The sequence below is a fragment of the Marmota marmota genome, unplaced genomic scaffold (assembly GCF_001458135.2).
Source record: "Marmota marmota marmota unplaced genomic scaffold, marMar, whole genome shotgun sequence".
Classification (NCBI taxonomy): domain Eukaryota; kingdom Metazoa; phylum Chordata; class Mammalia; order Rodentia; family Sciuridae; genus Marmota; species Marmota marmota.
The window spans coordinates 13524376-13552127 of NW_026000168.1; the positions used below are offsets into that span (position 1 = coordinate 13524376).

Sequence of the window (27752 nt, forward strand, 5' to 3'; positions counted from 1 at the left end):
GATAAAGATTGCATTGAATCTGTGCAACAATTTGGATAGTATTGAGGTCTTAGCAATACTAAATCTCTGATCCATAAACACAGGGTGTCTTTCCATTAATATAAGACTTTTCTTTGAATGATATTTTGTAGCTTTTAAGGCACAAGTCTTACATTTCTTTTGTTGAATTTATTCCTATTTTATTGTTTCTGATGCTATTATAAATGGAATTGTTTCTTAATTTTTGAATTGTTCATTGGTAGTATAAAGAAATGCAATCAATCTTTATGTATTGATCTTCTATCCTATAACTTTGGTGAACTCATTTATTTAATAGGTATGTGTGTGTGTGTGTGTGTGTATTCCTTAGGATTTTCTATATATACAAAATCGTGTCATGTACAAATAGCTTTACTTCTTCCTTCCACTCTGGATTCCTTTTAGTTCTCTTTCCAAAATGCTTGTTAAATATTAGCTTCTTAAACATTTTCAAGCCAAGTTCTCATTTGTTATCTATGCCAGATGGCCTTAGAGGGGATCTCCTCCTCCTCCAAGGGCAATCTCCTGACAGCTGGTCCCAAGAATGTTAAGATTTGTCCACTCAAAGGCAAAAACACTCTCTCTGAGGTCAGGAGGAAGTTAGCACCACCCTCACCATCTGAAGTCCCACCCCCACTACATATACCAAGCCCAGAACACCAGGTGTCCTGATCAAGTTGGTCACTAACCCCATACTTATTACCTTTCATAAGAACCCATAATAAAGGAGTAAAAAGATGCTGGAGAGGTCCAGGGGAGAAAAGTACCACCCACTGCAGAGAATAGCCATGGGATCAGGGTAACAGAAGTACCTGTGGGAGCTCAGGGTGACTATCTGATGGAGGAGTCACCCTATCATCTTCCACCACAGAAACCTCTTCCCCACCCCACACCAGTCCCCCATCACCCTCAAGCTACCCCAAGGTATAGAGGGACACGAGCTGATCAGTACCTGATACATACATGTACATGGGCCACCAAGGGGTAGACTGTATCAGCACAACCCAGGTGGCTTTGACCCAGACCAGTGGGTCACGCTGTTGATGGCTGGGAGCAGCTCCTCTGGCTGGAGCTGCGTCGGCTCAAGACAAATGTGGAGGAGTTGCTCTTTTTGCTGACGCTAGTCTCTCCTGGGCGGCTACCCTTCAGATGGCTGGAGGAGCAGCAGAGGAAGCGCTGTACCAGTTCATGGAAGAGATGGCCCGTGAAGAGCATGTAGATCCAGGGGTTGCAGCAGCTGTTGAGGCTGGCCAGGAGCATGGCGATGATGAAGGCCGAGGCTGTGGGTGTGGGAAGAGGCAAACAGGGCATCACTGTGGGAGCCTTCCTGCACCATCTGATTTATCCATTGTTTCCTAGCAACAGCCTTTTCCAGGTACCACCACCAACATCACAAGGCAGAGCCCTAAGGAAGCAATGAATGTCTTCCTTCTGAAACTTGCTCAGGGAATGCTTTCCAATCCCCCCAGGCTCACTCCACCCCTGGAACAGTCTCCCCCTTTCTCTTATCCAAAGCTTACCTGCTGCATGCCTCCATTGGCAGGAACAGTACACACAGCAACTACCTGATCATTCATCACTCACCCAGCAAGTATTGAGTCCCAACTACTTAGAAGATCAAAGAGCAAAGTCCAGAAGCTGCCAGCCCTAGTTTGCATTGTAGTCCCAGCAGTGACAAATCACTTTAGTTCCCCCAAGAAGCTTTGATTTCCTAATCTTTAAACAGGGATAATGTGAATACCCATGTCTCCTGGAAGGTGGCAAGGATTAGATTAGAGTGTGCCCAATAAATGGTGGCTGCTATCATGACAGTGTGCCAGGCATCAGGCTCAGCACTGAGGAAACACACACTCAAAACAAAAATGAAATGGGAAAGGTAAAATTTTAATCCTAGGTACTTTCAATCAGAGGAGAAAAAAATCTAGCTATTATGGTTTATATATGAGGTGTCCCCCAAAAGCTCTTGTGTTAATGTAGGAACATTCAGAAGTGAAATTATTAGATTATGAGAGCTGTAACCTTATCAGTGGATTAACCCATTATATGGTTAATAATGTGAATGAATTAGCTGGGCATTAAGTGTAGGAAGCAGAAAGAAGTTGGTCACGGGCGGTAGTGCTGCCTTTGGGGGTTATATTTTGTCCCTGGTATGTATCTGTGTGTCTCTCTGTCTCTGTCTCTCTTCTAGCTGAACAGTTTTCCTCTACCATACCCTTCCATCATGATATTACCCCTGCCTGACCTCAGGCTAAGAGCAATGGAGTTGGCTCACCATGGACTGAACCTTTAAAACTGGGAGCCCTAAGCAAACTTTTCCTCCTCTAAGTTGTTCTTGTCCAATATTTTGATCATAAATGACAAAAAGGTGACCAGCACATCTAAGTTTCTTTAGATGGTCTTAAATCTGATAAACAGCAGACTTTAGCCAACAGATGAGGCCAGACCCCATGAGAAAAAACAATACAACAACATAATCAAGAATTCCTTTCACAGTCATATGTTTATGAGTGAAGATTATCAAAATAAGTCTGAGAAATCCACCAGTCTTTTGTCTTTTCTGAAAAATCTTCCAGAAATAACTCTAGAATTTAAGAGTTATATCCAGGGAAAAATTCTTCACACGGAGTTTTTTTAGTCTCCAAGCACCAAAAGGAGAAGGGCAGTGGTCCTTCTAAGACACATCCAAGGGAGTAGTTCTCAAAGTTGGGCCCCCAAAGCAGCAGCAGCTCCTGAGAGTTTGTTGGAAATGCAAGTTCTAAGACACAATTCCAGAACCACCCAATCAGGCCCTCTGGAGAAATTTGTTTTAAGAAGCCCTCTGAGTGGTTCTGATATACACCCAAGTTTAAGGACTGATTAATTGGTGCACCTGTTGGAATGAAAACACACTACAATGGACAAAAACCAAATATGTTGCAAAACAAGATTTTTAGAAAATAAAGGAATCTAATCTTTATAACAAAAAGAATAGAAAAGAGGAAAAGACAAAGGGGGAAAAATGCCACTTTCACTGAATTCCTTGGTTTTTATAAAAGAATTTTTTGGGGCTGGGGTTGTGGCTCAGTGGTAGAGCGCTTGTCTCGCATGCACGGGACCCTGGGTTCGATCCTCAGCACCACGTAAAAAATAAATGAGTGAAATAAAGGCATTGTGAATAAATATTTAATAAAATAAAATAAATAAATAAATAAAAGAATTTTTTAAGAACGTGCTTTTGTTTTGGATGGTTTAGAAGATGAAATTAAGTTTAGAATGTCTGGTAAAATATTTTAAATTAAATTAAATTAAAAATCACCCACAAGACTAGAAATAGAATATGTTAGAAATCATAAAAGAAGCAAAATAAACATATAACAGTCAAAGTGTTTAAAAGGCATCAAAAAATAAACTGTTAGCCACCAAAGGAAGAATAAGGGGATGAAGTGGGATGGAAGGAAATATAAGGAATGAAGTTCACACCTGGAAGGAAAAGCCTCCAAATTTTACTTTATATGATACAAGTGAGGCGTACCTAGTAGGAAAAGAAAAATCCCAAATGCTCCAAAATCAGAAACTTTCTGAACCTGATACAATGTCACAAATAGAAAATTCCACATCGGACCTCATATGACAGATCACAGTCAAAACACAGCTGCACTAAAGCTGTCCTATGAAATGGCCTTATGTCTATCTGTATAAGTTGTAAATGAAACAAATGAACTTCATGTTTAGGCTTGAGTCTCTTCCCTGTTATGGTTTACATATGAGGTATCCCTCGAAAGCCCATGTCTGAAACAATGCAAGAAAGTTTGGAGGTAAAATGATTGGGTTATGAGAGCTTTAACCTCCTCAGTGCATTAATCCACTGATAGGGATTAATTAACTGAGGTCAACTGTAGGCAGGCAGGGTGTGGCTGGAGGAGGTGTCACTGGGGGCATGCCTTTGGGATTTATATTTTGTCCCTGGTCTGCAATGTCTGCTTCCTATTGCCATGCCCTGAGCTGCTTTCCTCTGCCATACTCTGCTACCATGATGTTCTGCTTTACCCTGGTTCCAGAGCTGTGGAGTCAGCCGCTGTCTATGGACTGAGACCTCTGAAACTGGGAGCCAAGTAAACTTTTCCTCCTCTAATTGTTCTTGTCTGGTCTTCTGCTCACAGTGGCAAAAAAGCTGACTAAAACATTCCTCAAGATGTTACATGATAGATAGATAGATAGATAGATAGATAGATAGATAGATAGATAGAATAGATAGATAGATATGCAAATATTCCAAAGCCCACCCCTTCCCAAATACAAATATATAATCAAAATCTGAAATACTTCTGGTTCAAAGCATTTCAGATAAGGGATCCTCAACCTATAATCTTGTCTATTTATTTAATCTATTTGCCTCACTCTTTACATTTACACCTTCTAACTTTTATATTCTTTTAAATTTGTTTTGGTACAGGTATTAAATCCAAGGACCCTTTAACACTGAGCTATATCCCCAGCCCCTTTTTATTTTTGAGTTGCCAAGGCAACTTGAACTTGCAATCCTCCTGAGTCACTAAGACTACAGGCATGTGCCACCACACTTGGCTATCCTATTTTTCAAAAAAAGAAAAACAACAGCAAGAAAAAGTAAGTAATTAATCACTATCTAGTCACATAAGCCTTTCTGTCTTCAACCAGCCAGCCTAGATGGGAGATATCTGGTTCAAGGCCAGAATCTCTGCTCCCACCTGGCAACCACAGACATGAACTAGCCTGTCCGGGACAGGCTCCCCAAGGGATGAACAACCATTGCTAAGTTGAATGAATCTACTTATGTCAAGTTACTAACACTAACAGGCACATTTGGATTTTTTAAAACTGGCAAGATCTTAATCATCCAAAGACATGAGTGCAAAGAGGGTAGAATTTGTAGTCTCCCCATTGGCCAGGAGGAGAGCTATATGGCGATAGACAAGAAGAACTAGGGAGGCTGCTCCAATGGAAGAGAGCAGCAGGAGTAAAAGCCCATGGTCTAGCAGCATCCTGGGACTTTCAGGGGAATGAGAGGCAGGGGAAGAAGAAACCAGAAAGATGGTTTAGAATTCGCTGAGGGAGATGTTGAATCCAGTGAGTGATCAGGAGTCCCAGCTTTACCACTTGGTAGCTGTGTGTTCTTGAGCAAGTCATCTAACCTCTCTTGACCTGAGTTCCTCCAACCTGAGAAATGGGAAAAATCAAAATCTTCTTCACAGAATTATTTCAAGGCTCACTTAGATGGGATTCTGTTTTGGTTTGGATGAAAGGTGTCCCCCAAAGCTCCTGTGAGTGCAGGAATATTCAGAAGTGAAATGATTAGATGTGAGAGCTGTAACCTAATCAGTCCATTTGAATGTAGTCACTATAGGCAGGTGGGGCATGGTTGGAGGAGGTGGGTCCCTGGAGGTATGCCCTAGAAGAATATACCATCCCTGAGGACCTCTTTCCTCTCTTCTTCCTGGCTACCATGTATGGAGCCACATTCCTCCATTATGCCTTTCTGCCTGATGTTCTGCATCATGTTGGGCCCAGGGCAATGGACTCAGCCAACCATGGACTAAACCTCTGGAGCCTTCTCTAAATTGTTCTTGTCAGGTATTTTGGTCACAGCAATGAAAAGCTAACAGAAATCAAGTGGGGCTGGGGATTTCTGGTACTTGTTAACCACAAACAGCAGAGTCTAGGTATAGTCATTGCTACTACAGTGATGTGTAAGTGCTCAATAAATACTCTGTTCTTTCTCATTGGTAATGGTTAGCACCATGTAAGAGACGAAGAGGAGACTCCACTCCCACAGCTGTTTTGTCTTGGAATATGAACAGCAGGCCCCAAGTTGGGTATAGAACATAGGACCCCCTGGCTGAGCATCTGGAAACATCACTGACATATGGTGGTGTCTGTGCATTGTGGCTCCTAAGCCAGACTTCCTGGCTAAGAAGGTCAGTTTATATGAAGATTCTCACACTGGCTCAAAAGGCCCCACCACCAACACAAGCCTTAGGGTGGATCTGCCCTTTTCAGCTAGCTTGAATTTTCTGATAGGTTTAAACAGGCCAAAAGATGGGCCATTTGCAGAGAGTGCAGGGGAGATGTCTGGGCTCCATGAAGGAGTACTGAAAGTATCTCACCTGGCCCTGCAGCTTGCCGGTCCTGCATCAGTGGAGAAGTGCTGAGATCGGCTTTAACTCCCTGGTTGGCCTGGACATTCCAGCTAAGAGAAGTTGCTATCTTTTTTTTAAATATATATATATTTATTTTTTGTAGGTGTACACAATAACTTTTTATTTATTATTCATTTATTTTTATGTGGTGCTGAGGATCAAATCCAGGACCTTTCATGTGCGAGGCGAGCGCTCTACCGCTGAGCCATAGAAGTTGCTATCTTAATAGTCCTTTTTGCTTTCTGCTTACCACATTCCAGCTAGAAGTTCCAGGGCTCTGCCACCCTCCTGGTCTTCTTCCCTGCTGAGATCTTTAGCAGAGTTCATTGTTTTCTTTCAAAATGCATCCACCTGCTGGGTAATGCTCATGGAGAACTGATTGAAAAGGTGAATTAGACACTACCTGGAAGTTGTGTCTAGCAGGTCAGCAGTGGATGCTGTGGTGTTCTACCCCTTTAGGACTCCAGTCACTCACTCTCTCCAGCTGTCAGAGAGCTAGTTGCCAATGTTAATGGAGTGTTCTGCTCCTGTTCCAGGCTTTAACTTTGGCAAGAAGAAGCTGCCCCATGCAATGACTGTTCAATCAAGTGAATTACTGTAGGTTACCTGGGGAGAGGACAGGAGGTCACTCACAGGAGCTGCAGGGCCCAGGGAACACTGACTTGAGTGGGTTGGAGGAGCCTGGAACACAGAATTCCCTTGGGTCCTAAATCTCCCTTCCCCCTTTTTACTCTCTGAGCCACATCAACTGGGTCAGCATTAGTTTCCTTATCGGTAGAATGGAGGTCACACAAGAATATTGAGAAAATGGAAATATCTTAAAAAGATTGTGTAAAAGGAATTTATGAATGGCAAGATGTTTATTCTACTGATGATAATGATGATGATGATTAGTGGTTAAGAGATAGAATTAACTTAATCAGGGACTTTGATCATAGGTCAAATTAAAGAATTGTCCTTAGCCCCTTTTTCTTTAGCACTTCTCAAAAAAAAAAATTAAAAACAACAAAGAAAGTGGCTGGGATTGTGGCTCAAGTGGTAGCACGCTCGCCTAGCACGTGTGAAGCACGGAGTCTGATCCTCAGCACATAAAAATAAAATAAAGATATTGTGTCTACCTAACACTAAAAAATAAATATTAAAAAAAAAACAATGAAAACCTCAAAGTTCTGGTACTGGAGGATATGACAAAAACAAACAAACAAAAAATCCTCTGGAAAAACTCATGCGACCAGCATTAGCAAACAAATATATTATAAAATATAAAGTGAAAACATATCCATATTTGATCAAATTCTATGCCAATTACATTTTTAAACAATATGGAAAGTTTACATTTGTGTGAGTATGTGATTCACCCAAGATATTAAAGTGATCACATGACAAACATGATGAAAAACCCTCAGTTAATTCTGACAAAATACCTTTCGCTTTTTCCATTATACCTATATGTATAAAATACTTGTAGAAATGTGCAATATCATCAAATGAAATATAAATATATACATGAATGTGCTTCAAAAAAAATGAAGAAGAAGAAGAAGAAAGAAATCCCAAAGGCAGAATTGCTACAACCATGGGCAAAAGCAGGATTTCAGAGCCAGCTCTAAAACCACGTCTGTTCCACTCGTCCACCATAAAACTGACACCTTCCCCTATGACCAAGCTGCAAACATGCCCAAGCTGCCAATCTGCTGTCCCTGATCCTGGCAGGGAAAGGGAGGGAGGTACCAGTCCCCCCAGCCTATCCTGGAGATGCTGGCCTCATGCCCAGGGCATTTTGGGGGAAGGAAGAGGTCAAACATTTGTCCATCCTTTTATTCGGTTCCTCTAATGCCAGGGACTGAGCTGGCTCTAGGGCCTTCCTAGGTCCATCAAGTCCCTGCTTCAGAGGATTCACAGACTGGTTGTAGGTTAGGGGAATATACACCCAGAACAGTGTCAAATGGGGGTTGCAGCCTTTGGGAGAGGGGCTGGCAGGTGCAGGACTATGAGTAAAGGTGGGAGCTCCTATGTGCCAATGAGCCAAGCATCAAAAGCAAATGTCACTGGCTGGGCAATTTTGCCCCCTGGAGAGGAGAATCCACTCGGTATTTCTGCTCAGCACCATGATTCATGCAGGGTGGGAGGCAGAGGCTGCTGAAAGATGGTAAGCTCCAGGCATTCCATCCTCACCAGCCTGGCTTTACTCATGTCCCAAGAACTCCCCTGTTCGCACTTCCCGGCACTCCCTCCGCCCCAGCACCAAAGGCCCAAATTAGCCCAGAGCAGCTGCCGGGCAGCTGGCCACCGCCTTTCTGGGTTATGCTGTTCCTGAGGCGACTAAGACGCTCCATATGCAGATCAAAGGAAGACAGCTGAGCTGTCAGCTTTATAAGAGGCCCCCAAGAGGGAAACCAATCACTTGGTGCAAGATCTCCACTTGGACTATCATGATTTGGGGTGTCCAATGTGTTATTCCTATAGGGACTATGTGGGCCTTTGGCGGCCAGGATATAGAAAGCCTTTAAAAAATGGTTTTGAAATGTATGCTTATGTAAAGATCAAGTTCCAATATATATTACAGTATACCTTCTTTGGAAAGAACACAATTTTACGACTGTGATTTTTCTAAAAAATCCCAGACGTGTGGCCAAGCTAGGTACTGCAGGGTTGGGGTGAAGAGCCAAATTTAGAGGCTATAGAGTTTCAAATGGTCTTCTTTTATGGCACTGGTTAAAACTGGTGAACGTGTTGGACTCCCTGGTTGGGCCGGGGAATAATCACATTTTGGAAGAAGAAAGGCCAGATGTTTCTTGCAAATGACTAGGCAGGCCATTCTCATCCTTTGAAGAACATCCACTGTAGGTCACACGTAGAAAGGTAAACGGTGGGTTTTGGTCAAAGAGATACTAGATTAAAGCCTTGCTACTCAAAGAGAGTTCAGTGTGCCAGCTACATGGGCATCACATAGGCATCACCTGTATACTTGCCCAAAATGCAGACTCTTAGGGCTCCACTATAGACCTACTGAATCAGATCAGTATTTTAACAAGTTCCTTCAGTGATTTGTGTGCAATTAAAGCTTGAGAAACATCTTTCCAACTGGCTAAAATTATATGGAGTAGGGAACAAGGGGCAGATAATAATCGTCCAAGGGTCTCAAAAGAGAATACACCTGCTTTTTTGCTTAACAAGCTCCTACTTATCCTTCAAACCCCCTTTTCAAATGTTACTTCCTCCCTAAAACCTTCCCAATTTTTTTCTTCCTTTGGGAGAAAGAATTAACTAATATTCACACCACTTGATAAATAAGTACACCATTATCCTATCACATCGCCATTATTTTTGTTTATACTCCTTGGATGGGGACTATGTCCCATTTGTGGCTCTGCCCCTGGCTGCTAGTAGAGATTGGAAAACAGGAAGAGTTCAATAAGGGATTGAATTGAATTGAAGCATGAAATTAGCAGACAGGAAGTCCTGATAAAGCAGCCGCAGCCACTAGCACGTTGGAAAGGCAAAAGGACAATTTTTCTGCTTGACAACAGGGCACAGCCTCCTAACAGGGTGACTGGATTCAAATGCAATTCCCTCTAGGAAAATTAAGTTCACCCTTAGATATCAAGGTCAAGAGGAGAGAAAGGGAGAGAAACAGAATAAGTAAGTGTGGCCATTCAGGTGTGAGGCATGGGTCAGGGAGGGCACAGGTCCATGATACACAGAAGTATCCAGCAAGAGGGCAGGATGCACCAGCAACCCCCTCCCCCAGCACAAAAGGAAGTTCAAGTAGAGACCAGGAGCACAGGTACAGGGACCCTAAAGATAACCTGGTTGCACCGCTCTCCCCACCCTCACGCAAAGACCCAACCAGGAGTACTTCCAAACTCAGAGCTGGAAGCTCCCTTAGATAAGACATTCTATTCCTTTCTCTTTACCTCTTAACCCTTGTGTTCCTGAGTTACAGGACTGGCCAGCACCCCCAACTGCACTGCACCTCCTTTCCTAAGATGCTACTACATCAGTGCTCAAAACAATACCCATCCCTCAAAGGCACTGATGTCCCCCAAGACCCTGATACTTATTAAAAATGTATTTATCTTTTTTTTAAAAAGCAGGCATCTTACAGAGCATCTACTATGTGCAAGGTACTATGCCACAGCACAATCCACCCTCCCCCACTTAAGCCAGATACTTAACCCCAGAAAATTGAGCTGTGGGCAGGACCAGCCTCTCCCAGGTCCAGTGCTATTGCTCCACCTAGATATACCTTGGAATACAGAGTGACACCAGCCTGGCAGAAAGTGGGGGGTCCTGCTAAACATCTTTCAAAGCATAAGACAGGCTCCCCAATCCCAACACACAAAATAAAGATTACTTGGCCCACTCTGTCAATAGTGCCAAAGTTGAAAATCATGCTTTAAACGGAAAAAGAAGCAAAGTAGCAATAGAAGACATGCGGAGAAGCTAAGGTGATAGAGTCAATGGATATAAGGAGGAGCACAGGGACGTGACATTGAACCCAGAGTACTGACAGGGTCATGTCATTAGCAGATGTGTAGCTGGTAAGGGTGTGTGCATCCAAGATGTCAGGACAATGAAGCCAGAAAAAAAAAATGCTGGGCTCCACCTCCACCCCAAGAATCAGCTTTTTAATAAATGCCCCAGGAGATGCAGATGTGAAGGGCAGTGGACCTTCCTTGGGAAAATGCTCAGTTAGGGAAGGAGGGGAAGTGGGATCTGTCAGTCTATAGTGTGAGAAAATCAGGTTCAAATCCAAACTCCACTACTTACTTAACAGTGACCCTGAGTGGGTCCTGCCTCTCTGAACTTCAGTTTCTTCATCTCAGAAAGGGCATGATGTCCCCTTACCTTGCTGTATTTAGGTGAAGTTCAGACACACAAGAGTCTGGCAGAGTGGACATTCACCCAAAGGTGACTAATGTTATCAAAGAAACCAATTCCTTGTTTCACTAAGACTAATCCACAGACATCGGGAGATGTTAGGCCCCTTGCTCAGACAGGGGTGACAAAATCTCAGAGATCTTTCAAAGACAAGCATCAAATCCCACAGATAGCAATAAGACCAGGTCTCTCAAGGGGACTCTGTTTCTTCTAAGTGCTGTTTCCCAGGGGCCATGGGCTTTTGCAAGCAGACCCTATGTATATATATGGTTTGGTGACGTATGAGTGAGAATCCTCCAGCCCCAGCCCCTAAGAGTGAGCTTGTGGGGCTTCCTTTGCTTCTAGCAGTGCAAGATGACAGGGTAATCAGATGGGCCATCCCATGGCCCCAGACCCAGCCCAGCCTCTCCATTGCTGGTCTCCTGATCCAAGGCTCTCCATAACCCTAGCTTTACCTCCTCGCCTCCCCCAACTGCTCAGATATCCATTGGATGGGAAAAAATATATATATGTAGCAAAGCCTCATCCAATAGATTTTTTTTCCTCCATTATTAATTATATCTTTGGAGAGAAAAAAGGGAAGTCACGGGTTGGGGATGTGGCCAAAGCGGTGGCACGCTCTCCTGGCATGCGTGCGGCCCGGGTTCGATCCTCAGCACCACATACAAAGATGTTGTGTCTGCCAAAAACTAAAAAATAAATATTAAAAATTCTCTCTCTCTCTCTAAAAAAAAAAAAAAGGAAGTCACCTTGGAACACTCTAAAGGAAAACATTATCCTTAGTCAAGGACAGAAAAAAACTCACAGCTGAATCACACAAGAGTTTGGCTATTAATGGTTCATCTAAGGCAATTTTTATCCAAAGGGCCTCACTGGAGAGCTCCTTATAGCCAAGAATGAAGCTGTCTGACTCTTTCTGACCGTTCTCCCTACCTGCTTTCCACATGGCTAGATTATCCAAAGAGTAAGCTACTCCAAGGCACCTGTCCCTAGTACTATTGACAGAGTGTCTGTGGGAGGGAAGGCACTCATGCTGGAGGGACCACAAGTCCACAGAAATAGAGATGGGCTGGGAAGCCCATCCTACTGATGGGGAGGCACTTAAACCCAGGCCTCCCATGCATTTCCACCTTCTGGTCCTATGCCCCTGACAGATGTTTGGCTGACTGCTATGATAGAGCACTCACTTCCGCTTCAGGGTTGCCAGGTCTATCTCTGAAGGGCTACTTAGAAAGTTCCTCTCCCTCCTGAGTCCAGCTCTTCACACCCATTCCTGTCCCATCTCCTGTAGCCCCTCCTCACTTATTCCACTTATTTGACAAGCAATTTTTGGCTGTACCATCAATGGGTGTCCATCCCTGTTACAGGCACTGGGCACACACTGGTGAGCAGAGCAACAGCATCATTGCTCCCAGTCCCCAAGCCTCTCCCCGAGGTCTTCATGCATGAGGTCCCACTGTAGCAATGGGCTCTCTGAACTTCCAATTCTAACTCCCCTGGGGGAAGCCAAGCAAAGGACTCTGGTCTAGATATTTTTGCATCTCTTATCAGTTCTATCCCTTTTGGGGAGGAAAGGGGACTATGTGTTAATTCCATCTCCCAGACAAAATCTCTTGAGTAGCCTGAGCAGGCTTCTCTTTCAAACCTTCCTTAATACCTGCTGATATTTTTGGTTGAGCCATGTCTCTTGTCTGGCTGCAAACACCATCCCCTACTGGCAATTATTTAAATCAAAGCTGAGTTCTTCCTGGCTCAGCCCACATCCACTCAGACCCTTGCAGCCCTGAGGTAGAGGCAAGATTTGGCTAGGCTGGTGGCTAGAACCTAAATCCTCACCTCTGTGCCCCAGGAATCTCTCACATCTGGACCGTTCCTGGCCACATGCTGGGGTGGGGTATGTTCTGACTACAGCAGCATCATGAGTCCCCAACCCCAGGATTGTTCCACATTTTTTTCTCTTCTTAGCATCCAGTACAGAATGCCAAGGAGGAGCAAGAGAAGCCTTTTCTTGTGGATAAGGGCAAAGGAGCAAAGGGATATGGGATTGGACATTCTAAAAGTCCACTTCTCCCCTGTCCCTTGAGCTTGATTAGTAGCTCTCTACTGAGGGCCGCACCCACAGGGAAATCCTTAGACTACATGTGACCCAAAGGCCTCTGGCCTACACTTAGACTCTTTCTCATTCTCTCTCTCATTTTTAAGACAGAGAAATAAATACTTCGATGTACTTTTACAGCATAGAAAAGATAGAAACTTCACTCCATGTGTGTTGACCACATACTCTGGTTCTTAAGGGAGGAAAGAAAAAGAAGAGAAAGAAAAAAAGAGCACATTAAAAGGAGTCAAATAATACAAAGCCATTTGAGGAGGGCAGTGGGAGGATAAAGAAGGAGAAAAATCACAAATCCTGACTCCAAGAGTCAGAATACCTGCAGAATGAACGAAATGAATGTTGAAATGTTCTCATCCTAAATGCAAGACAGTAAGAGCCCAGAGGGATAAAGGGATTTCTCACCCAATATCCCACAGCTAGTAGGGCAGGAGGAAGAACTAGAGCCCAGATCTCCCAGTATGTGCTCTGAGGGGTGCCAGCTTTGCTCCCTCGGCAGTTGGGGTTGGAGTTCCTTAAGACCTGAGTCTGGTGTCTGAATCCTGCCAAGGAAATGGGTGTGCCCTGATGACTTATTTAGAAACAACCACCACTGGGTTTTGTACCCCAACTCCCTAGTCAGGTGCCCCTGACAAGAGGCCTGGTGAGAAAACCCCACCTCTAGTTGCTGCTCTGTCTCCTACTTGCTATGTGACAGGGTACAAGTACCTCCTCCTTTCTGGGCCCCAGAACCCTGTGCAAGGCATGCCCAGTGCCTGCATTAGGGAGTCAGGAATAGTTTTACTGTGTCCTCACAGCAATCCTCACCCCAAATGCCATGCCATAGACGCTCAATACATTTTGAATAACCAGTGTCCTGGCCACTATCTGGGAGGGCTTCCTAAGGAACAAGGTGTCTGTGGTTTCTGCAAGGGACCAAAGCAAAGTTATCAATCTGAATGAAGGCAGCTGGCACTGAGATTTCAACTTCACAGGATGAATATATATGAGACTGTTGGGAGAAGCAATTATTTTATCCAGAAACAGGACAGTGTGTTGCCTAGAGGATAGATAGGGTAGAAGGAAATCCCCTGGCCTTAACCTACAAGCATTATCCTCCAAGTTACAAGAAGGTTTAAGTCTTTGGGCACCAATGATCAGGGCTCCTGCTCTTTCCCCAAAAAAGCCACTGAAATTAGTAGCCGTGAGGATGAAGCTCTCTGGAGCACTGTGCTTTGGGGACAGCTGCCCAGCACCAGCAACAGAGACCCCAGGGTGCTCTGTCTCCCAAAGCTCTCTTCCCCAGAAGTCCCATTCAACCACTTCTTTCTGGACTTCCAACTAATACAGGTCAAGTCATGTAACCTTGTTTGTCCTACAAGGTACAAGGCTTGACTGCTCTCCAATATAGAATCATGCAGCCTCCCAGTCCAATCTGATCACCCTCCTCCCCATCCCCCTAAGTGGAAGTCTCCATTCTGGGTACTTCAATCTTGCACCTGCCTAGTGCCCCCTGAGGGAATCACCACTCTATGTCACCAGGCAAGCATCACCTCCACTAGATGAGAGGTTCCAGAAGTTGTCCTCACCTCCCCAGGGGACCCCAACCTTCCTGGAGTTTGGTTGGAGCAACTGCTCACCTCCTAAGGCTGTCTTCACAAACTTATCATGGATTCAAGACCATCATCCATAGTAGAAGATGCCTGAGCTTGAATTTGGGCCCAGGTTGGAAATCTATCTCCACCACTGACTGGGGAAGATAGATTACCCTAACCTAGTTTCCTCCTCAGTAACGACCAGCCATGGCTAGCCCAGGCCTGTGCTCTGGACTTCATGTGATTTTCTTATTTCACTACCCTTTTGCCTGGTAGGAGTTGGCACTTTATCATTATTTCAATTTCACAGAAGATGAAGGAGTGGCCCAGGGAGGTTACTCGGCCAAAATCAACTGGCCATGGGATGCTGGAGACTCAAACCCATTTATTCCCCAGAAGGACCCAAGAACCTTGAAAGTGGGGGGGCAGCAGGACTATGTCTTGGCCCCTGCCATGCTCCCTCCTTCAGGTCTCGGCCCAGCTCTACCTTCCTTGGGTGCATTAGTATCCCAGACGCTCCACATCTGCACGAAGAAGAATGGTGTCCAGCATACGATGAAGGCCAGCACGATGATGAAGGTCATCTTGACCGTGCGGATCTTGGCTTTGGAGATGAGCTTGACACTGCTGACTCGTGCCAGGGCCGCGCGACCCTCACTACCCGCTGCTGAACCCTCGGGTCCCTGAGCCTGAGCCGCAGCTGCTGCAGCCGTCTTGAGCCTCAAGTTCTGCCAGATCTTGAAGCTAATGAGGCCGTAGCAAGCAGCGAGTACGATGACTGGCACGATGTAGACAGCGAGTGTGATCCACGTGACGTAGGCCTTGGGTCCCCAGGGCTGGATGAAGACCGCCCAGCAATCAAAGACGCCTTCAGCCACCTCGCGCAGCGAGAAGATGTGCACCTGCGGCGCGCTGGCCACTAGGCAGCCAAGCCAAGTGGCGAGCACCGCCAGGCGGTCGGTACGCCGGCGCAGCGACCGCAGCGGCTGACAGATGGCCAGGCAGCGGTCAAGCGACATGAGCAGCAGCAGGTAGGTGGAGGCGAACATCCCCACCACCTGCAGGTACTTGACTAGACGGCACAAAAGGTCGGGCCCATAGAAACGGAAGGTGATATCCCACAGTAGCTGCGGCAGCACCTGGAACACAGCTACCACCAAGTCAGCGATACTCAGGTGTTTCATGAAGAAAAAGAGGCGTGAGTGCTTGTGGCGCGTGGTGCGCAGTGCCAGCAGCACGCACGCGTTGCCGCTCAATGCCAGGAAGAGAATGAGGCACAGCACTGCCACCTCCACGCGTGCCAGTGCCTCGTTGCGCCGCGGCGGTCCGGCAGTGCAGTTGCCTTCGGCCCCAGGAGGCGCGGCGCTCCCGTTGACCGCCTCGGCGCTCCAGTTGGCTGAGAAAGCGCCCTCCATGACCGTGGCCCTAGGTACGCCCGGCCTTGAGCCCTTTAAGGCGTAGCGCTAAGGGGCGGGGCCAAAGCGCAATTCAAGAGCGCTGAGCGAAGCGCCTAGGGCTCCGCTCCTGGAGTCCGGCAGGGACTGTTCTGCTGGAATCCGACCCTGCAACAAACCAGCAGGACGGTGAGAGGACTGTCGCGTTAATTGTTCCCTTCCTGGGGATTCAAAATCACCTGAGACTCGGGGCACAACTGCCCGCCACAGGGTTGCCCAGCCGCCACCCCAGAAATCCCCGTTGATGTACCTTCTTTCAGCCACTGCAAATGAGCGGGAATCCTCTACCCGAGTGCCAGTTTCTTGAGAGGTTCAGCCTTTTCCACTGGTGGAGAGAGGAGGACTATAATCAATCACTTTCCTTGCTCCCTCCGGGACTGGGATATCCAATCCAGTCACCTCCCCCAGCGGTCTTCCCAAACACACTACACACCCAGGACCCTCAGCACAGCCACCTCCTGCGGGATCCCCAAGTCAGCCCCTCTCCTATTAACCCGTAATCCATGTACTTCTCCCAGAGATCCCAAACAGCCACTTGCCTGGAAAGCCTCACTCAGGTCTATCCCCCTCCGATCTCCTGTTTCTAAAACGCTCAGCCATCACTGCCTGAACTTCAATAACGGCTGCCTGCCTAGAACTCTGGTCCAGCAGTCCCTCCCAGGGGGATTCCTGCCTAAAAATCTATCTCCCAGGATGCCCAATCGGTGTCAGTCAGACCTTTGACCTAGACACTTTCTGCGGACACCTAGACACTTTCCTCTTCAGCCCAGTAGCCTCGAAAGTTCAGGAGTCCAACAAGCGTCTTGGCCCCCTGACAATCAAGGGCTTCACGTCTTGGTCCCAAACTGTCACTTTATACCCTCCTGCAGCACCCTGTGCGCCTCCAGGAACCAGAAGCGCAAAGCACCCCATTACCTCTTCTCAAACCCAGATGTCCACACTAGCCCTCGCCATCCCGTCCACCCGTGCTCAGGACCCAGCTACCTGCACTGAGTCCTCGGGTTGACCTAAAGTTGACTCCCCGGGGAAGTTGCACCGCTGCTGATGGACTCAAAGACGCGTGAGCTCCGGGACCAGGTTGGGAGGGCAGCTGAAGGCACCCAGTTTGTCACTCGCTGAGGTCTGGGATTCAGGAGCCTTGGTTGGAATACTCTCGCCCGCAGCTTTGCTGGTGGTTGGATAGGAACAGAAGGCAATCGAAGAGCGCCGCCAAGCCTATGCTCGAGGACAGCGTGGGGATGCCGCGCTGGGTGCGGGTGGCTGGCTTTTCTTCAGCTGGGGTCGGGGATGCGCTGCCACATGAATCCGCTAGGGGGCGGGGGAGGCCAGCTGCGCAGACCCCAGATGATGGGGTTAGCTTGCTCCGTTAGCTCGCGGGCTGTTGGTCCCAAGAGTGGTAAGGAACCGGTTTATTTCGCAGTAGTTTAAAACCTCTAGAGGGATGGAACTCGTAAATAACCCGCCCGGTTTCTTCCTTTCTTGGCTTAGAAGCTCCTGATCCTTTCACTGAAATAGGAGGCTTGCATATGTTTTCCCCTGAGGAGACAATGATGAAGTTACAAAAGCATTTAACTGATATTTCTTGAATTGAGATTCATTTCAGTGCTTTCTTCTTCTTCTTTTTTCCCAGGTAACTCATGCCCTTGCTTTGGAATACTTTTGTTCATATTCTCATTAAAAAGGAATTAGAAATACCTTCTATTCCAAGCATCACCAGAAGAGATCTTCATTCTTTAGATAGTTTTAGGTGGAAATCTTAAAAAAAAAAAAAAAGAACTATCTTCGTTAAAAGTGATTCTGCTCATCTGTGGACCAAAAGCAATTTCCTTCTCCTTACCATGAATGACTATCCTAAATGATGGTAAAAGAAGATGAAATATTAAAGACTGCTTCTCTGCCTCCTTGTGCCTTTTCTATTCCAAAACCATTTTGTGGAGTAATTTACAGTGACTGGAATGAAGGCAGGAGGGGGAAAAGCCAGAATCCAGAAATGAACAAGGCTCTTTGAAGTGAATTAAATGCATATTTCCTCTTGACATTTCATTTCTCCCTCTTTTAATTATGTGGAAAGAATTGGGTTAGCCAAGGACTGGGTTTCCTGAATCCACAATTATAGTCCTGTGCCAAGATATCCTAATGGCAGAGCCTTACAGGGCCATGATTCCAGGATAGGATTTGTAGGTTCTAGCAACATTGCCGAACAGTGGGCAGCAACAGTTACTTTTTTTTTTTTTTTTGCCTTTGGTAATTGTGTCACAAATTATCAATAATATCTGTCATGCAAACCACAGGTTAAAGTTACAGATTATTCAGGTGAGAATTAAATGACTTAAGTAAGTCCCTTCTCCCTGGGTCTTGGTTTCCCCATATGTGAAATGAGAGGGTTAGTCCTGATAACTAATGTCTGAGGTCCCATCTTTCTGATTTTCTAAATTTTTATGGCTTAGGCCATCTGAGAGTTTATCTGAAATACCTTTGCCTCATTCTGTGGGTGGATAAGAGGGATTCTCTCTAAGAACCATTGATTGGTAGCGTAGGAAGAAAAAAACAGGCTTGTAGAACCCAGCTTGCCCTTACTTCTCCTGAAAGAGAACAGCCTTCAAGGAGCAAATTAACTGAGCCACTTCTCAGCTCTTCTACCCTGTGACTGGTCTTGAGTGGTCTTTGTATGACCAGTGAGACCATCTAATTTGGATTAATTCAGAAGGACCATATGGCCTTGTGCAACAGCCAGGTTCTCTAATTTAGCTTTTATCCATTAAAAAAAAATGATAGTGAGCTCCTTAGTTCCTCTTTTATTTATCATTGTGAGCAAAATCCAGGTAGCTAAGATAGGTAGCTATGTACTGGGGAACTCCTTTGAGAGCCCCCAACAATAAACAAAACATGTCCCCAAACCCTTGAGCTCTAGCCACAGAGAAAAGCACTTACCTTTGGTGTGACAATGATAAATACTAATATTAAGAGAGGATGAGGGGCTGGGGATGTGGCTCAAGTGGTAGCGTGCTCGCCTGGCATGCGTGCGGCCCGGGTTCGATCCTCAGCACCACGTACAAACAAAGATGTTGTGTCCGCCGAAAACTAAAAATAAAAAAAAATATTAAAAAAAAAAAGAGAGGATGAAGTGCTGGAGAGTACTTGGAGGACAGTTTCTCAAAGAAGGCAGCTGTATTTTAAGGTGTCAGAACAAGTCCTCCAGGAAACACAGAAGAAAGGCAGAAACTGTGTAGTAGTTAGCTTTTTATCACTATGACCAAAATATCTGAAGTAAACAATTTAGAGGAGGAAGGATTTATTTTGGCTTATTGTATCAGTGGTTTCAGTCAATGGTTGGCTGGCTACATTGCTTTGGGCTTGAGATGAGGCTGAAGAACATCAGGTCAGAAGGATGTGGTGAAGGAAAGCTGCTCAGCTCATTAGAGAAGGGAGCAGAGAAAGAGGAAAAGGGAGCCAAGGACAAGACACAATCCCCAAGAGCATGCCCCAAGGACCCACTCCTTCAACTAGGTCCTGCCTCCACAACCTCCCAGTAATCCATTCAGCTACAAATGGATTAATCCACGATCAGGTCAGAACTCTCATGATTCCAGTCCTTCCCCAAAGCCCCACCTCTAAACATTGTTGCACTGGGGATCAAGTTTTTGACACATGAGTCTTTAGGGGACAGCTCATATCTAAACCATAAAATAGAGGTACAGGATATAGGTGTCATTTAGGGGGTAGGGACAAACAATTCCACATGGCTGGGATGAACTGTTCAGTGCCTATCATCAGCATTTAATAAATACTTAATCATTGCACAAGGGCCTCTGAGGCCATGTCAAAGAAGAATTAATTTTTTTTCAGTAACTGGATGTCTCCCAAACGTGGGAAAGAATGCATTCCCAGATGGTACCCAAGATGCAAATTTAGTATCTAGTGACATAATAAAGTGAAAAAAAATTAGTTCTTTCTCAGTCTATTTCACTCCTTTGGGTTTCATCAATGAGAAAGTCTGAGAACAATCATGAAGATGATGGAGCAGGGACAGCTGAGATTTGGGAGACAGGGGTGGGGAAGGTAGGTGCATGGAAGAACTATAAGCAGAACAATATCTGCAGATCTGTGCTTTAGTAAGAGAACCCTAGAAGCCACTAGGAAGCTGGGGAAGGAGATACTAGCACAGAGACCCTTGAAGGTCCAGGCAAGAGATGCTGTACGTATGGACCAGGGTGTGACATTGGAGGACTTAGAGTATTCCAAAGAAAAAGAATCACTAGGATGTGTATATATAGAGAAAGAGATTTAAATAATGAGTTGGCTGGTGCGTTATGCAGGCTAGAATGCCCATAATTTGCAAGGTGGACTGACAGCTCCTCTCTGGGAACCAATGTTGCAATTCAAGTCAGAAGGCCATCCAGGGCAGTGTTCCTTCTTGCCCAAGGAGGGTCATTCTTGTTCTGTTCAGGCATTAGCTGATTGGATGAGACCCACCCTCATTATGACTGGCAATTTGCTTTCCTCAAAGTCCACTAAATGACATGTTAATCTCATCCAAAAACACACTCATAGAAACATTCAGAATAATGTTTGGCCACAAACTGTAGCCCAGTCAAGTTGACCCATGAACCATCACAGAAGAAGTCTCAGCAATCAGTATTTTTACACATTGTCCCATCTGTCTGAGTAGCAAACAGCCTGAAGGTAGAGTTGGTATTCTATAAACCTGTACTTTCAAAGGTCTAGGACACTGTAGAGTAGGTATCTTTCAGGTATTTATTAAATGTAAAAGGATGGAAGGTAGGAAAGAAAAGAGGGAGAGATAAATATTCCTCCTTGTGGTTCTGAGCAGAACTGGGCCCCTGGGGAAGATATCAGGCCCTGGAAATGACCTGTCCATTACCCACTCCTATCTCTGGGAAGTGGATTCTGAGTTTTAGCACCATTTGAATTTTCCAGTTTAGGTACAGTTATTTAGACACAGATCCAAGTCCAGGTGGCCTTGCTCTGCAATCAGGGTAGGAAATTAATCATAAACACCTCCAGTGTCCTGGAGTCTCAGCTTGAACCCCCAACTTGGGGTCCATAACATGCTCTGGCATCAAGACTAAGAACGCATTGCAGCAATGATCTTGCCACTGACAAACTCACCTGCTTACATTTGCTGTTTCCATCCAGAGGCAGGAACATGAGGTCACATGGACTGACCTGGGACATGCACGTGGCATTGTGTCTGCATGTCTGCTTACACTTAACAACTCTCACATTCTTCTTGGAGGCTGCATCATTTTGGGATCCTTCTCAGGCTGTGTCTTCATTCTTGTGCTCCTTGGAGGGTGGAGAAAGAGAGGAGAACATGCTTTCAAATTGGAAACAGCTCTGGACTTTTGCAGCAGAGAATCTGGGTTCTATGACCTCTGCCTGTGCAGCAGAGTGACTAAACCTCTCTGAGACTCAGTTTCCCTGCAGTGCTGACCTCAACAGGTCATAGGAACACTGCACAGGGTTTTGTGAGTAAATGAAACTTATTGCCCATAAGGAGCACTGTGCAAACAGCTAGGTCAATACAGTTGAATCTTTTTTCTCATGATGATGATACACACCCCAGAAAGATCACATGAAAATGCAATCAACCTCTAGATCATTCATCTTCCTGGATCAAGGTCATGAGTCTTTCCGAGTCAGTTAGACAAAATTGTGTGTGTGTGTGTGTGTGTGTGTGTTATGATAGTGCCTGATAAAAAGAGATACTCCTTTAATTCTAATTGATGCCCTGAGGACACTGAATCTTTATGTCCTTAGTGAAGCCCCTCCTGACCATCCAGGTCTATTGAGAACATGCCAATTTTTGATCCTCTGCAGGTGGCCATAGATTCCACTTGTGACATGAATATACTCAGTATCCTCAGTTCAGTTCTAAATGCATAAATTTATTCCATGTGGTACCTTTATATATTTATCCATCTTTTTTTCTTATCAGACATGCCCATCAATAAAAATGTGTTAAGAAAATGATGGATGGATGACCCAAGAACATGCTTTAGTTGATCAATCACTGGGGTCAGACCCCTGCTTTTTCCTGGAACATTTTTTATGGAAGTGAAACTGAAGGAGGGCTCTTTATGAGAAAGTATGTTATTTGTGTATTGTGTCATTCTCCCTGAGAAAAAGAGATGATAGAGATAAAGCATGAGGCTTCAAATTCCACAAACATGTTGTCAATTGACAATGTATGTGATGACACAACCCCTGTTGGTGAACTGGCTAAAATAAATGCATTCTCTGCATAGGAACACTGTGGGCTGAGGTTAAGGCATTAACATGACACAACCACAGAGAAATAGCTTCCTTCAGGATTAACAGAATTTGGGCAGACTAATCTTTTTTGAAGAAAAGGTTTATCAAGAATCAGAGTCTTTGGAATTTGTCATTTCTTTTGGACAGGGAGGGTCTGGAAGGACCGAGAGTAAGTTCAAATGGATGCTATCCTTATAACCAGCAGAATGACTGGGATTATAATGTATATTTTACAAATGAGGAAAACTGAGGTTCAGAGAGGGGAAGACATTTGCTCAAGGCCACAGAGCTGGTTGAAGAAGATCAGCGTGGCTGGTGCATGCCTGTAATCCCAGCAGTTTGGGAGGCTGAGGTAGGAGGATCACAAATTCAAAGCCAGCCTCAGCAAAAGCAAGACACTAAGCAACTCAGTGAGACCGTCTCTAAATAAAATAGAAAACGGGGCCAGGGATGTGGCTTAATGGTTGAGTGCCCCTGAGTTCAATCCCAAGTAGATCCCCCCACAAAAAAGAAGGTCAATGTGGCTAGATGGAAGCATAAGATATGTGGACAGTAACATGACCACACGGACCTGGCAGAAATAGTAAGGGACTTTGTTCTCTCATTTTTAGGGTTTAGATATGGAGTGTCCCCCAAAAGCTCATGTGTGAGACAATGCAAGAAAGTTCAGAGGTGAAATAATTGGGTTATGAAAACCTTAACCTAATCAGTGAATTAATCCCCTGATAGGCATTAATTGGGTGGTAACTACAGGCAAGTAGGGTGTGCCTGGAGGAGGTGGGTCATTGGGGGCATGCTTTGGGGGCTTTTGTCATGGTGAGGAGAACTCCTTCTCTCTCTCTACTTCCTAGTGTGATAGCCTGAGCCACTTTCCTCTGCCACACACTTCTACCATGATGTTCTGCCTCACCTCGGGTCCGGAGAAACCTCTAAAACCATGAGAAACTTTTCCTCCTCTAATTGTTCTTGTCAGGTCTTTTAGTTGCAGCAGCAACAACAACAACAAAAAAAGAAAGAAAGAAAAGAAAAAGAAAAAGACTAACTAAAACATTTATCTAGGGTTGTGGGGACGCTTTGAGGAGTTTGAAGTGGAGGAGGGACATGAACTGTGATAACGTGTTCACATCAGCATTGGGCACTGATGGATAGGTGACAAGTGGCAATAGTTAAGTCAGTTAAAAGCCTGTTGTAAGCTGGGCACAGTGGTATGTGCCTGTAATTCCAGAGACTCAGGAGGCTGAGGAGGAGGATCATGAGTTCAAAGTCAGCCTCCAAAACTTAGTGAGGCCCTATGCAACTAAGCAAGACCCTGTCTCTAAATAAAATGTCAAAAGGGCTGGGGATGTGGCTCAGTGGCTAAGTGCCCCTGGATTCAATCCCTGATACAAAAAAAAAAAAAAAAAAAAAAAAAAGCCTGTTGTAGGTATCTAGACAACAATGGTGCTAGCCTGAATAGGGCAGTGCCATGGTTGACATGGCAAGAACAGTGACCTGTCCAAGGTCCCACCATGATCAGAAGTGAAACCAGACCCAAACTGCATTGATGGGGCCACCTCCTGAGTCAGGAGAGGCCTGAGCAGCACTGACACCATTCTGGAGGTAAAAACTGCAAACTCTTTGGTGAAATAGCAAGGCAGGGGAGTGAGCTGAACAATGAGAATAACAGCAGTGACCTGAAAGAGTCCCCTGGGATTTTTGGAGATGTTGGACCGGGTTCATCCAGGAACACTCAAGAGAAAAAAAGCTCTCCTCTCACACCATCCCCTGCCCGATTCTATCAGTCCATCTCCAAGAGGACCAAGCAAACTAAGGGAAATTCCAGGGACTAGACAGCCCCAAACATGTCGCAAGCCCCAGGCAGCTCCATCTGTCCTCCTCCACCAATTCCAAAAGCCCACTCATTTTTTTTCTTTTCATTAAAAAAAAAAAAAAAAGGTATTTCTTCCCAGAAGGGGCACCCCATGGAAGTCTACCACTCTTCCTGGGATACTGAGCACATTTTGACAGAATGTACATTTTTTTTTCTAATCTGTTGTACACCCACATTCATTCCATGAATATGTTCTCAAGTACCAACACTGTTTCTGATGGGATTACCCTCGAGTCATAGCACACAGAGGCTGTATATTAGTTTGGAATTGAACTTGACCAACCAGTGCTCTAAGGTTAATGAAAATAAGCAGAAATCCCAGAATCCCTGCCTTTCAGAGTTATAATTCCACCATAAATATGCTGTGCTTTGTGACCAAGTGTCCCCATACCTCCCTGGGCCTCAGTTTCCCTTCCTTAAAATGAGGGTATCAGACAACCTCTCAGGTCCCTTTCAGCTCTGACTTTCTCTAGTTCTATAAAGCTGAGTGACAAAACACACCCAACTAAGCAGTGAGCGCCACATGGACTGTCCAATGAATTATGCCCCGTGCCTACCACACCAAAGATGCATTCTCAATAAATATCAGTAGAAAGAATGAGATGGACTACACAACAAAGGATAAGGTCCTCTTCTCAGAGAGAAAGTGAGTTGTAAACAACTGAAATATCATTTTTCACCTACCAGACTGGTGAAAATGAAAAAGGAAACCGCCTTGGGGGGGATCCAGCACTTTCAAATGTTGCTGATGGGAATGAATTTTGAAACAGTTTTCTTTCAAAAGAGGAAATTTGACAATATGTATCAAAAGTCTTAACTATGTTCATATTTTTTGACACAGCAATTCACCCTCCTGCTGATGTAATTTGAGGAAATAACTGGGCAAAAATGCAGAGACATGGATACAGATGTCTACTCATCCAACATTGTTAATAACAATGGGAAAGGGCAGGTGGAATATGAGTGTTTATTATGTACATCAAGCTAAAAGCTATCTAGAAGGTAAAAATAACAGGATGAATCTGTGCTGATATAGAAAAGTATCTGTGTGTCTCTCAGGGAGGTTGTGAGGAAGAGCAGAAAAAGAAGATTGAAGCTAAAGAAGAGTATATATCGAATGATGCTATTTTTATAAATGCACACACTCAGAGAACGGCCCAAAAATGATATAACAAGGTAATAGCAATTATCTCTAGGTGGTAGGACTATGGGTGATTTAAATATTTGTATTATCTGCATTTTCTCATGTTTCTCCGTGAATTATGGGTTATTTTCACAAGTGATAAGAGAATCTCTTTCCAAAAAGCATCATTGCCAACCATTCTGGGAGTCTCCAAGCCTCCACTTCCTGTTCTGCCCTACTTGTGGGAAGTGCTGTTCCCTGGATGCTAGAGAAGTTGGGTGGGTGGGGGGATCCCCTAAGTGTTCCTCAAAGTTCTTAGCCTACTCAGTTTTGAGTGTTTACAAACAGAGATTTTGATCATCAGCATGGGTAACAGTCAGCAGGCAGGGACTGCTGACAGAGAGGAAGGAACCTCAGGATTCTAGAACATCAGGACCTTAAGGCATGGGGACACACATCAGGGTTCATTTCACAGCCTCAGTATGCTGATTAAGACTCCGACAACTGAACCACCTTAAATATGACACAAACCGAAATGCCTTCTCCTTAGTGGTCCCTTCCTAATCCCTTCCACACCCCATCCCATCCCATCTGTCTCCTCTCCTCTCCCTTCCTTCCCTAGGCTTGGCTCCATAGCCACGTGTGCCCCACAGTCCTATGAATTCCATTTCCATGCCTAGTTTAATTGATTCCCCTACTGGAAGTGCCCCCTTCTGGTCCCCCTTACTAATAAATGTCACACCTTGTCCACTTTATAGCTAGAGAAACCAAATCTCACAAATTGCTTAAGAGGGCCTGACTAATTGGTATCAGACCATCTCTGACTCCCTCTTGGCCTGTTGCCCTTTTCCTGAGCACTGTGTTTTCTAGAACTTTGGGTTAAGGGGCTATAAAGTGGACATTCCTTTTGCTCCCTTCAAACAGTTGATTCCTAACCCTAGCTCTCCTCAGGACCTCCTCATTTCTGCCTTTAAGGACTCCTTAGAGCAGCAGAGGAGGATTCAGTGAGTTGGCTTCTGCAGGCTCATCTGGGGTAAATACCAGCCTCTGGAATCAAGGTTGTAAGGGGGAGTCATTTGGGCCTGGATTTCAATCTTGGTGATGCCACGTATGCTGAACAGTATTACCTTGAGTGACAGCACCAGCCTCACTGTGCCTCAGTTAATTCCACAACAATGGGGATGATATTCACCTTTATGTTTATCTATAAAACAATAATTTTTTTAAAAGCAGTAAATAAATAGGAGGATCAGTAGAAGAAGGAAACAGGGAAAGGGAAAAGAGGTGGGAAAGAGGAAGTACTGGGAACTAAAATGGAGCAGATTATATTTGCTATATGTGTGATTCTGTAAAAATGAAACCCACTATTATTTTTTTAATACTTTTTATTTATTTTTTAGTTGTAGTTGGACACAACACCTTTATTTCACTTGTTTATTTTTGTATGTGGTGCTGAGGATCGAACCCAGGGTCCTGCATGTGCGAGGTGAGTGCTCTACCGCTGAGCCACAATCCCAGCCCCTGAAACCCACTATTATGTATAACTCTAATGCACTCATAAAAAGTCACATAATCGGGCTTGAGTTGTAGCTCAGTGGTAGAGAATTTAGCTAGCATGTGTGAGGCTGTGAGGCACTGGGGTTGATTCTCGACACCTCATATAAAAAAATAAAATAAAGGTCCATTAACAACTAAAAAAAAATATTTTTAAGAAAAGTCACAAAGTCCCACCAGTTTAAGGAGGAGGAGAAATAGGCCCCAACTCTTGTAGAGAGTAGTGAGATGCCAGAGGCATATGAGTCCAAAAGTATCATTGTGCCGTTTTTGGAAAATATACAAGCATACCATGACACTGAGTTGTTCAAGATGATTCAGTTAAAGAAGATCTAGAGCAGGTATGAATATGTAGCAATGAATCCCACAATGATGTATAATTATAATGTACAAATAAAATATGGGGAAAAACAAAGAAGGAAATCTTGGTGTATGAAAATAAAATTTAAAACAAAAAAGAGCTAAAATGGTGCCTGGTACTTGGTGGGATCCACTAGATAATAGCTCTTATATAGTAGGATGCCCAGGAGTCTATGGGGCCACAGGTTAGAACCAATGGCCAGGTACAGCAGATCACACTAGAGTTTTTCCTCCAAACTGCAAGCAAAAATGCCCCAGGGCCACTTCAGCTATCCTGATTTGAGTGAACAAGGGGCCTATACAGTGCTTTAAAGGCATATCAGTGAAGTTTCTCCATATCACCCCCCCATCCCATACACCTGTCATACCCCAAG

At 44.8% G+C, this 27752-nt stretch overlaps 1 protein-coding gene across 1 annotated transcript; it reads right to left on the minus strand.

Annotated features, from left to right (window-relative positions):
• Nucleotides 1-226: 226 nt before the first annotated feature.
• Nucleotides 227-17573, minus strand: Oxtr (oxytocin receptor). The gene is made up of 4 exons (XM_015495124.2): nucleotides 17180-17573; nucleotides 16446-16520; nucleotides 15229-16303; nucleotides 227-1298 (listed from the first exon to the last, which is right to left on the minus strand). Exons 3-4 carry the CDS (start codon nucleotides 16154-16156, stop codon nucleotides 1051-1053), a joined length of 1176 nt encoding a protein of 391 aa, XP_015350610.1. The 5' UTR covers nucleotides 16157-16303; nucleotides 16446-16520; nucleotides 17180-17573; the 3' UTR covers nucleotides 227-1050.
• Between the last annotated feature and the right edge of the window lie 10179 nt (nucleotides 17574-27752).